Source organism: Papaver somniferum, chromosome 6 (assembly GCF_003573695.1).
Source record: "Papaver somniferum cultivar HN1 chromosome 6, ASM357369v1, whole genome shotgun sequence".
Taxonomy (NCBI): Eukaryota; Viridiplantae; Streptophyta; class Magnoliopsida; order Ranunculales; family Papaveraceae; genus Papaver; species Papaver somniferum.
The window spans coordinates 178459735-178472036 of NC_039363.1; the positions used below are offsets into that span (position 1 = coordinate 178459735).

General features: G+C 36.5%; 1 protein-coding gene across 1 annotated transcript; it reads left to right on the forward strand.

The window, feature by feature from the left end:
- The first annotated feature begins 3920 nt into the window (after window positions 1-3920).
- Window positions 3921-7203, forward strand: LOC113290260 (uncharacterized protein DDB_G0283357-like). Its single transcript, XM_026539857.1, has 2 exons — window positions 3921-5676; window positions 7187-7203. Exon 1 carries the CDS (start codon window positions 4140-4142, stop codon window positions 5631-5633), a length of 1494 nt encoding a protein of 497 aa, XP_026395642.1. The 5' UTR covers window positions 3921-4139; the 3' UTR covers window positions 5634-5676; window positions 7187-7203.
- Window positions 7204-12302: the final 5099 nt, after the last annotated feature.

The window sequence follows — 12302 nt, forward strand, 5'->3', positions numbered from 1 at the left end:
ACTTATAGAGTCTCCCATCTATGCATCGACTTGTTGATGAAAGAAGTGGATTTGATTAAGACATTAGGCGCCACCTTGGAGGAAGAGTGTGTTTGTACAATGAAGAAATCTATGGGACTTTTATGCCGCCACGACCTACTTCGGTACAAGGATGGTATCATACCATTTGAGGATATTGATTATTTTTGGAAACAATTAAGCTTCGATCCTCTCCCAACCGAAGACGACGAGGATGATCTAGAGATATGGGACACGAAAATGGGAAAAAATTGGCGGAGATGTATAGGAATATGTCCCGACCTCAAAAGAAATTCCTACAGGACAACATGATGCCGGTCATGTATCCTTTCACCCAAGAAAATACTTTGGAACCGGAGAAGAGTGACCCGAAAGGTAGGAAGAGTAAGAAAATGAATAATTTTCAAACTAGACAAGCCAACAAGGAACTATTGGCTAATAAAAGGAATCCATCCGGCGTTGAGTACCATGATGCAAGGTTTTAAAAGGCAAAGAAAGAAATTGAGAAGTTGATGAAGGAGGAAGAGGATGAGATTCGTTTAGGATCTCCATAAAAAATGTTTCATGGATTTGTCCGTTTATTTTGTGTCTTTTGATTTTCGTGTAAGATGAGGATGATATTTTGACTAGAATTGCAGTTACATGTACCCATCAAAACTAAATACTTGAATGATTTACTTTTTAGTTATGAAACGTGTCGTTTTCTGCAAACTGGAACCATGAACACAGGCGAAGGTTCGGCTTATCACATAACGAGTATTATAAGCCGAACCTGACAAAAAAAAACCCATAGTTTTTTTTGTCAGGTTCGGCTTATAATAACAATTCACTGCAAGCCGAAACTGACAACAAAAAAATACCAGAGTTTTTTTGTAAGGTTCGGCTTATAATATTATTTCACTGCAAGCCGAACCTTAAAACTTTAAAAAACCAGAATTACTTTGCTAGGTTCGGCTTGTACTTTGCTAGGTTCGGGTTGGACGGTAGCACCACCTTGGCTTGTACGTTCACCAAATTGTCGAGACCTTTTAGTGGTAGGCCTTTGTTCGGGTTCCTCGGATCCTTGTCCTTTGTTGATGATTGCATCCCACTTGTTGATGAGGTATTTTTGTTCTTCCACGATCATTGGTGTTTTGCAACCAAGTTTGGCCTTCATTTTTTTCAACATCTCCCTACCCGCGGCAACCTATTTTTTCATTTGTAAACAACTTATAACCGTGAGGTTGAAGATATTTTTACCATAACTAATATATGAAAATAATATAAGTGAAGTCATTCTTACCATAATCTTGAAAGCCTTGACTACATCTTTGGAAGTAGACTTGTTGGTGATCTTGATTGGCTTCGCCTTCCACTTATCAGCTATCTTTTGCCTTTTCTTATTGATAATGAAGGGATGAGAAATTTGGTTATACCAATCCATATAGCCCAGATCCTCTTCACATGGATCATCAAGTAAAGATGTTAACTTGGACGCATCTAATGTGTGATTGTCTAAATTATTCCAAAACTCAACGGTGGGATCAGGATCATACTTTGGTTCCCAAGATGAAGTGGTGCTTTTAGTTCCCTTACCACTCTTTGGTAACAACCTGAATTTCTCGTCAAACAAAGGAACCTTTTGGACGCATCCTAATTGACGGAGTACTCGCCTAGGATCGTATATAACATAACCACCGGGATACCACAATGGCCCATGATACATACCTACCGGCATATCCTCATCTTCAACAACTTCATCTTCTTCATCTTCCTTCTCATATGGTTGAAAAGTGACATCATCAACACCAAGACGGTCTAACGTCTCTCTCAAACTTGCCACCAACTTCTTTTTGTTCCTTTTCTTGAGGTCCTCGTACGCGTACCGTGCTGCAGTTGACTCTGTATAAACATAATCGACATCTTTCTAAAATACTTTGGCCAAGTTCAAAATTGGGAAATGGTCATATATCCACTCCTACATCCAAAGAACCACATTAAAAAAATCAAAGGAATTGAATTGATAGAAACAAGTTTTACTTGGAAACATCAAAGTAAGAATAAAGTTTGCAAACTCAGAGAACTGTTCGGCTTATGTGGAGCAAGTATTATAAGCCGAACCAAGTAAGTAAAAACTTCGGATTAAAAGATTTTATGGTTATAAACCGAACCATACTTTGAACTCCCAAAAGTTACTTGGAGCAAAGTGAAGTTCCTTCCGATGTTTGTACTTGTCAACCTAGACGCGGTGGCAAGTTGGTCCAGCAGGTAAGCGAGCGTAGCCGTTCCCTAAGCAAACTTGTTACAAGTTTCAAGATTCTTTACCAATTGGAGATAATTAGCATTTACCTTGTTTCCGGTAGTGTCGGGAAAGATGCCTCTACCAAGAGTATAAAGCAAGTAGGCAGTTCCGGTTTGCTTCACTTTGACGGGATCCATTATCAACAAACCTTGTGTTACTCTTTCCTTTGTGTTCTCAAACTCCTTTTTCAAGTTAGTCAACTTGATCTTCTTATTCTTCTTATTTCTACCACCTGGTATGCAAACGGTATCGACATCTTTAACTGATCCACAAAAATCCAACTCAGTTTTATGTGAACCCCAACCAAGGCATTCCAGGTACAAATTGTATAGCTCATCCCAACTCATGTCACAAAAACCAGCATCCACACTTACACCCCTTGCTTTAAGGCCTGTAATCTTACTAGCCTCATCAGGAGTGATTGCCATCTCTCCAAAAGGTAATTGAAATGTGTAAGTTTCTGTACAAAAACGCTCGGTAAAGGCAGAGGCCGATACACTATCATATTCCTTATGTCCATAATTGACGATAGGCCATAAAGCACTGCGTTGTACGTAAGCAATCACCTCAGGAACCTCTTCATCAAGACTCCATTCTGCTGCCCTCTGGTGTCTCAATACTCGGACTGCACGGTGGTGATGAAGCGGTGGTGGAAGCTTAAGAATACCTGCTAAACCCCGGAGGGGAAGCGGTGAATCCTTTGGGTGAATGCGGTGTAACAATCCTGAATGCGGTGTAACGAACCTGAATGTGGTTTTACGATCCTGAATGCGGTGTAACGATATGTAAGCGGCACCACCACCACCAACAAATAGCACCACCGTCAAAAAAAATTATAATGAAGGCAAAAGTTAAAAATGTGTGTGGAAAGATAATATGAAGGACATATAGATAATTTCAATAACATATTTAACTGTGAATCACCACTTAATTCTCTTTTTAACGGAAGTATGATCATTTTGTTAATAGTTTGTAAGAGTAGAATGTTTTTGTGAATCAGTGTTTTCCACATTTTCCTTGATTTTTCAAATGCGGATAATGTGATATCCTCATCCGAATGCATTCGGCACCATCTTTACATGTAGCCCAGGACACCATGACAAGTCTCGGTCGGATACTATTGATGGCGAAACGTAACGCTAGATTTTGTTAAATAGGACACGGAAACTCGATGTACCGGCCAAAAGAGAGAAATTCCTATCCAAGGCTATTCCAGTAATTAGCTCGAATATCTAAGGGTACAAATTTCTCACCAAACACACCTGCGTGGACACGTAGATCTTGATTCTGAGAGACCCACACCAAGTACTTCCGTTTCAGTACATCCAAATAATATCAAATCCGATATTCCTAAAATCGTAACAGGCCACGTGTAACAATCCACATTCAATGTACGTCTCAACAAAAACTGTTGTACTGGGTCCCAGCATTTTTGTAAAAGAGCAGACTCGAGCCAAAACGGTGCAACAATAGCCAGAATATTAGACACGTGGATCAATCCAGCGAGTACAGAACACGCACATTTGCTACTCTACATAAACGTTCTAGACTTTTCCTTTTTGCTATTAATTCAGGCAACAAAATTTCGTTCTCATTTTTTCATTTTTCAAAACCCTAAAAAACGTTACAGAGAGATTCTCTTTCTATATATAAAAAAAATTACAAGCTCTTCCTCCAACGCAGTGAAGAGAGATTTCTAGCTCTGTTTTTTCTTTCATTTGGAGATGTGATTTTGACGGAACAATTTTCTAGGGTTTGTCGTTATCACACTCACTCAATCTCGTGTTATTAGGACTGTGTTCTTTTTCAAAATCAGAATCAGAATCAGAAAATTTTGATCATGGCTTCTGCTGCTTGTGTGAACAATGTAAGTATGTTGCCCGAAGGATTTCTCGATTGTTCAACTTCATCATCATATAATCCTTCATCCTCGTATGGCTGGTTTAGTCCGAGAATTTCATTTAGTCGTGATTTTGTTGAAGAAGAATCTAAGAAAGCAGCAGCATCATCGTCTACTTCTGGTTCAAATCAAAAAATGGTGAATCATCTTACTGTACGAGAAGGTAGTGATGATGATGAAGAAGATCTGGAAGTTGTTGTTGTTGGATCGGTGAAGAAGGAGTTGTTCCAGAAGGTTGTTGTCGGTTCTAATAATAATAAGGATTTTGGTTTTGGTGATTTCGAGTTTAGATTAGAAGAAGATCCGGTGAAAATGTTAGATGCTGATGAGCTATTTTCTGATGGGAAATTAGTGCCACGTCAGCTGAATACCGCGAGGCCGGTGATAGAATCCACTGTTTCGTTGGAGGAAGATGAAATTAGAGGAGTGATCAATTCGGTGCCGGAAACCGCTAAAGCGTTCCGGAGAATTGATATTTCAGATGCTGAACTGTATCTGTTTTCACCTAAAGCTCCCAGGTGTTCTAGCAGATGGAAAGAACTATTAGGTTTGAAGAGAAATAGCAATAGTCCAAATCCTAAAAATCATGATCAGAATCAGAACCAGAAGATTTCTTCTTCTTCATCGTCGTCTTTGAAAAGCGGTGCTCTGAAACATTTTTTACATAGGAACAACCCTAAATCATTATCACAATCACTTGATTCATCTTTAAATCTTCCATTACTCAGAGATTCAGATTCATCTGAGGTCGTTTTACCAAACTCATTATCAGCATCCTCAAGTTCATCTGCATCATCATCCTCAAACCAGGATGAACATCCACCACATCCAAGATTCTCATTAGATTCAGATCCAAAACATATGAGTCATATCTCACTGAATAGAAATCCACCTAGAGTTAGATTATCAAAATCAAGACCACCAACAGGATCATCAACATCAGCAGAAATTCATCAACACCATACTTCAGTCAGAGCAAGAAGCTCAATGCATAGAGTATCATCATCAGATCAATCATCAAATCAGAGTATTGGATTAACAATTGATAGTCCAAGAATGAATTCATCTGGTAAAATCGTGTTTCAAAGTTTGGAAAGAAGTTCAAGTAGTCCTAGTACATTCAATGGTGGTCCTAGAGTTAAACATAGAGGTGTTGAAAGATCTTATTCTGCTAATGTTAGGGTAACACCTGTATTGAATGTCCCTGTTTGTTCACTTCGTGGTTCATCAAAATCTGGGGGTTCTGTTTTTGGGTTATTTTCTTCTACTAATAATTCTATTACTACTACACCTCAGAAGAGAGGAGATGGTAATAACGGATCATCATCCCTAAGAAATCATCATCATCATCATCATACAACCAGAAGTCGGTCTTCTACATCTACAACACCTACAGCTACAGCAACTACAAATTCAATTACTGATCGGAATTAACATTTGAGAGGAAGGTGAAAAATAGAGAGAAATTTATTATTTGGTAAAACTTCAACTTTAACTTTTTTTTTTTTTTTTTTAGTTGATTTTTTTCTTTAATTTCAGTTTTTCCAATTGTTGGATTCTGATTTTAGTTTTAGTGTGTTCTTGTATATATAATTTGATTTTGAAGCCTTTTTACTCTAATGTAATGCTCTTTCAAGGGTTCTTATTTTTATTTTTATTTTTCTTCTTCTTTGAAAAATGAGGAGATTACCAATTTGATTATTAATCAAACTGAGGTTGTTAACATTTAATGGAATTAGGATTATTTTTTACTCTAACTATCAATGTGGGGGGTGCTGAATTGTAGATGGTGATTTATTATGGTTGCTTGGAAAAATTGAAGTGTTTTTGACTTTTTCTAATTGTAAGATAGATTGTGACTTGAACAGAGAGATATTGACATCATTTTAAAATGGGTTGGTGTGATTTTGACATATCTGAATTGGGAATCTTGAGGTCAAGATAGAAATATGGAATCATGTCAACAATGGTTTTGGATAGTCCAATGGAGTGTTGGAGTAGTATTGTATCCAAAATTGGCTTAGGAATCTAGATACAAAAGAGAGAAACAATATAACAACACAAATTAGGACAAGGACATTATTATCTCAAAACCATTTGTTTCTTCCAGTCTGAATTCTCTAGTTTCTCATTTCCATTCACATACATGTAACATGCTAATGCAAAGAGTTAAGAAAAGGAAAAAACTAACATTACAAGCCTAATGTTGTTTGGTTTAGAGATACGGCCATGTGGGAATATCTTTAGCTCTCTAGCCAGCTGATTTTTTTTTAAAGTCTGGTCTGGATAAAAGTTTTCTTCTTGTGTTGATCTTTTCTTTTTCTCTTTATGTTTCTTGTTGTCTGTCCCTCCCAAGTAGATTAGAACTCACTTTCATGGAGCTTTTCAAAGTTAAAACACAAAAGTCATTCACAATTTTTCATCATCACCCCAAAATCAGATTTTTGCAAATACTAAACAAGAATTCAAAGTAGGGACCCAAATGCAGATGATCTTTCCGTGGGGGCAATTTGACAAATTTGTTAATAGAGTTAGATTAGATGGTTCATCAACCAAAGTCCATAAAGAAGAAGATTAAGCAAACCCCACAGTCTATAAACCCTTTTCCAATCTTATCAACATGTCAAGAAAAAAACAGGACAAGGATTTTAGGATTTGCATATTTTTATATAGATATACGGTTCATGATTGGCAGGTTGCTGGTGTGACATGACCACGGCTATCAAGGGTCAAGTCCAGATGCATTTATTTTTCGAAGTTTGTTTATCCAATCAATTTGTTCAAACTTCAAAGGCAATTCACACCCTAGGCTGCTAGCTAGCTAGCTAACTAGCTCAGTGACTTAATTCTGATGGTCTGTTTCACTATTCAAATCAGGTCCGTTAACCTTGGTTTCTACATCCAACGGCTAATATTTAATAACCAATAATTTTCATTTTTGATTTTTTATTATATTCCTTTTTTGATCTTTGATTGTTTTCATCCAGCCAAGGTTTATACCGTAGGAGGGAGTACAATGAGTTGCACTTTCATTTTGTCAGCAGTGGCCAGTGCCCAGTGGTGTCTATGGAGCAAGGTTCGAAAAACGAGTCATGGCCCAGGTCACAGGTACTAGGCGTGACCGTTATAACGTGTTTTGACGGGTGTGAGCACGTTTTGGGTCAAAAACGCGTTATATAGGAATAAAACGCGTTTTTTTGACGTTTTTTTAAAATAACGGGTGTGATAACGGTTAAATAAGAAAAATAAATAATTTGTGATCTGAATTTCCTATGTAACGGTAATTACAGCTGTGAAAACGGTTACAACGGGTCTAAATAACGTTGTTACTACGTTTTTTCATTTTTTTGGTTTAATTTATTTTTTTTGATTTTTTATTTATTTGTTTATGGGTTTTTAACATACAAATTTATGGATATCTAGTAAAATTCACAACCCTAAGTCTATGACTTATAACAATGCATTGTAGTTATCGTCTACCGACAATATTTATACACGCATACTATCACTATCCACTTGATATGTTCAAGTTGTCACTCGAATAGTTCGATGCATTCCCCAATATTTCAATAATGCATATTCGGATTCAAAAGCAGTCAAAACTTTGTTGTCAAATAATACTCCTAGGCTCTTAGCTACTTGCTACAAGACTAACCAACAAGGAATGCAACAGGAAGAGAGTTAGAGACTAGCTAGGGAAAAAGAGAGTGAGAGAGGGAAGTCAGGGAGTCGATTTATCTTTTTCTTTTGCATTTGGAGGTGTGTACAATATATGATACATGTGGTCTGTAGTGTACAGTAAAAAGAGTAGTTGGTTTCATGATCAAAGACATAGCTAGCCTGTACTTATATACGCATGCAACGAGATTCCAAATGTTTCAAGAATATTTCGATTTGCTAGCTATTATGTCTTCTTGCCCAAATGAATGCTTTAAAAGGACAAGAAGAGAATTGAAATGAAATCAATACCTCTGGTTCTCTGCTTCTTGCTCAAAGGAATGCTTTACATTTTGAATTTCTCAAATACAAGTTTAAGAGGTAATATTAATTATTTTTTGTAGATTTTTCATTCAATTAGAGATATAATTTATTATCGTTTTTTTCTTTCATGATGTTAGAGTAGTGAATATAGATGTTTGAGAAATATCGATGTTTTTTTCTTTCATGATGTTTGAGAAATATTTAAGAAATGTTAAGTGAAGAAATGTTTCATTCTATTAACGTATATTTAATAGAAACAAAGCAAAACGGAAACGAGTACCAGAAACTGAATATGAAGATACAGAAATTCAAGATATGTATGAAAATGAACCGTGGAACCCTGTGCATGATATAGATGAAGAAGAACAAGCGACGGTAACACAAAAGAAAATGGGAGGGTTATCGAAGTTGAAGAACCTTTTTGGACGAAAAAGTAAGAATACTAATGTCGGAGAAGGTACATCACAGCGTCCACAGGCCTCTATGGACATACCTAGTTCTTCAATGCGTACACCACACCAAGAACCTAAGATGTATGTAGATATGGGAGGACAATATAATACTAATAGGTATTCTCAACCTAGCATGGCGAATTTTTGGAGAAGTAAAACATGCCGGGAAAAAGTTGATTCTTCTGTTGGACGTTTTTTCTATGCTAATGATATTCCCTTCAATGTGGCCAACTCAACTCAGTACCACGAGGCATTCAATGCAGTTGCAAATTTCGGAAAATCATACAGAGCTCCGTCTTCCTATAAGTTGTCGAACCCATTATTAAGGCAGGATAAACAAAGGATTCAGAAGGATGTGGTGTCGGTCCAACGAAATTATTGGAGAGACTATGGGTGTACACTCATGTCAGATGGTTGGAAAAACAAAAATAACCATACGATTGTAAACTTCTTAGTTTACAGTGGCCATGGGACATCATTTTTGAAAAGCGTTGAATCGATCATAATCGATTGACAGCAGAGTATTTGATGAGTTTGTTCAGACCGGTTATAGAAGATATTGGTCCGACAAATATTGTTCAAATAGTAACTGATCAAGGATCCCAATTCAAAGCCGCAGGAAACTATTACAACTTAATTTAATTACAGTTGTTTATTTTTATATATTATTAATTCATTTCTCATTTTATTTTAATAGGTATGAGATTGGCCATAGAGTATGGTACATTTTTTTGGGTACCTTGTGCAGCTCATGTGTTGGATTTAATGTTGGAAGATACTGAAAAGTTCCCCTTTGTTAAAGGTGTGATTTCAGAAGCTAGAAAAATCAGTAAATTTATTTATAATCATGGTTGGGTTCTTTCTAGATTCAGACAACAATCTGGGGGACGCAATCTATTGCGCCCTGGCTTAACAAGGTTTGCGACAAATTTTATCGCAATCAAAAGTATCATTGATCAACGTAATGCAATCGAGAGTCTTTTTGTAGACCAAGAATTTGTGAACTCGCCAGAAGGAAAAACTCGTACGGCTAAAGATGTGAAAAACATTATTTTGAATGAGATGTTTTGGCACACATGCCAAAATGCATGCATGATGGTTGGTCCTTTATTGAAAATGATCCGTTTCTTGGATTCAGATAAACCTACCATGGGTTATTTGTTTCATGCACTTGCTACATGTGTGGAAACTATAGAAAGGGGTTTGGGTAAAACTCGAAATTATTCTATTGTAGGTGTGATTAACCGACGATGGAAAGATCAGTTGAGTTCTCCTCTTCATGCTGCAACGCATTTTCTGAATCCATATTATATCTACAACCCAGCAGCCAATCTCATCAACAATGAAATTTCTCAGCCCCAAATTTGTCTCAGTGAAGTTATATCAAAAATGATTAGTAGCCCTCAAGAACAAGCGACATGCATGCTAGAGGTGTGAATTTTTATTAACAATTAATTTCGTAATTATATGAATTTCTATTCAAAGTTTTTGATATTTTTAGGCGGGAAGAATGCAAATGATGCAAGGCCAATTTGCATCACCATCAGCAAGATTGGCTGCTCTGCAAGGTGATCCTGTAAGCTGGTGGTTGTCATACGGTGCTCAGTTTCCATCATTCTAGAGGATCGCGGTAAAGATACTAAGCCAGACAAACACATCGTCTGGATCCGAGAGGAATTGGAGTGTGTTTGAAAGAATTCACACCAAACTACGCAACCGTTTAGTTTCGTCAAGAATAAACAATTTGGTATATGTTCAGTACAATTTAAGATTGGAGCAGCAAAGAGTTCAAGGTAAAGCAAAGCGACATAACATCGATGTCCACAATGTTCATAGCCTGCTGACAGATGAAAATATGCTTGATTGGATAGCAGGGGATGATGAAACACCAGTTTTACCTCAGGAACAACATTGGTTAAATGAATTGGAAGAGGAAGCAGCTAATAATCCAGAGCCTCTCCCTCCACCATACGAATGGCATGATCCAGAAGTTGAAATCTCATATCAAAGGTTTCCAGTGAGTAACTTTGTTTATGACTTTGGTAACCTAACATTTGGAGACAATACACAAGGTCATGAAAATCAAAATCCCATATACAATTCTCATTACACTGAAGATTGTCCAGAAGAAGATACCCGAGGAATCAATGAAGAGTATAATTCCAATATTAATATCAATAATGAAGTAGATAATCGTAATGATAATGAGGAAGAAGACTATGGTTATGAAGATGACGATACTGTTAACTACGACAGCCAAATGCATTACACGAACCAATATGAGGCGGAGGAAGAGGAGGAGGAATCAACTGAGAATCGTCGAGAAAACAGAAAATACTTGAATAAGTCGAAAAAAAATGCCGGTACAAGTTGGTTTGTCTAAGTTTAAAATTTCAAGCACTACTGTCACTAGGTTACTTATTGTAAGTTTATAAAATTTGAAGTGTTTAATGATTATTTATGAAATTTTAGTTGTAAGTTTGAAATTAAAAATTGTATAAGAATTTCTCCAACTCAAATTTTTTTTCCTTAAAAACGGGTTTAACCGGTATGAAAACGGAAAATACAGTGTAAAAAATGTGTGTTAAAATGTTATTTAGAAGAAAAAAACTGAAATATTAATTTTAGAAAAACGGTAATCACAGGTGTGAAAACGGTTATAACGGGTCTAAATAACGCCATTTTTTCTTATTTATCGGTGTTATTTAGGTAAGCGTGTTGGTGAATCTCACGGGCACAGTATATGGGCGTGAGCGGTATAACGGACGTTTTTTCGAAAAAAAGGGCCGTTTTTCAAACCTTGCTATGGAGATGAAAACTGAAAATTTGTGTTTTCATTTATTATTATTTACATCCCAACTGTAATAATTTAATTTTTATTAAATGGTAATAAATTAATAATAGTGTAGTGACAAGATAAATAAAAAAGTAAAAATAATGTAGAAAATTGATGATGGTGATGAATGGAGCCTGCCTGCCTGCCTGCCTGATGGAGAAGAGAAGAGGAATGCAGGGACATAACGTGCTAGTCCTCAGTAATATTCAGTGCATCAGTGGACTCTCTCTTGCCATCGGGATAAATGGTCGGTCAGCTTAACTGGGGCCTCGAATATTTGGCTGTGAACATAAAAAACAATTTTGTCTGCGTAAAATCTCCAGTTTTCGGAAAAAGAGAGAAATTAAGACTGTTGCTAGACAAGCAATGGGTCATAACTGACTCACCGAGTCCCGGAATAAAAATAAAAATCACTCGAAAAAAAGAAAAATATACGTATGGAACAACCAAGCCAAACAAGCTAGGTGCTCTCCACGGGAAGGCTCGAATGAGGTAAATCCACTGCCATCAGAGTTGGCTTCAATTTTTCTTTTCTTTTCTTTCTTTTTTTTTTTATTCGAGGAAAGGAAAATATATTACCAACTAAACAAGCACAAATACATTGTTGCTTATATTATTTCTAAACCAGAGATTTCGGATCCAACTACTTTTAACTTCTAAATTTAAGAACCTAGAATCTATACCCGAAATATCTTGTTCAAATATCTAGCTAACTTGCCTGCTTTAGTATTACATTTCCGATTGATATAGAAGAATGAAGATTTAGCAAAAGAACTATTGATGTTTAAAGCTTTTGATAAAACGGAATCGCATCTCAAGTTGACAACAAAGTAA

Coding starts and splice junctions, on each gene's coding strand:
- LOC113290260 (XM_026539857.1), top strand. CDS start 4,140: ATGGCTTCTGCTGCTTGTGTGAACAATGTAAGTATGTTGCCCGAAGGA.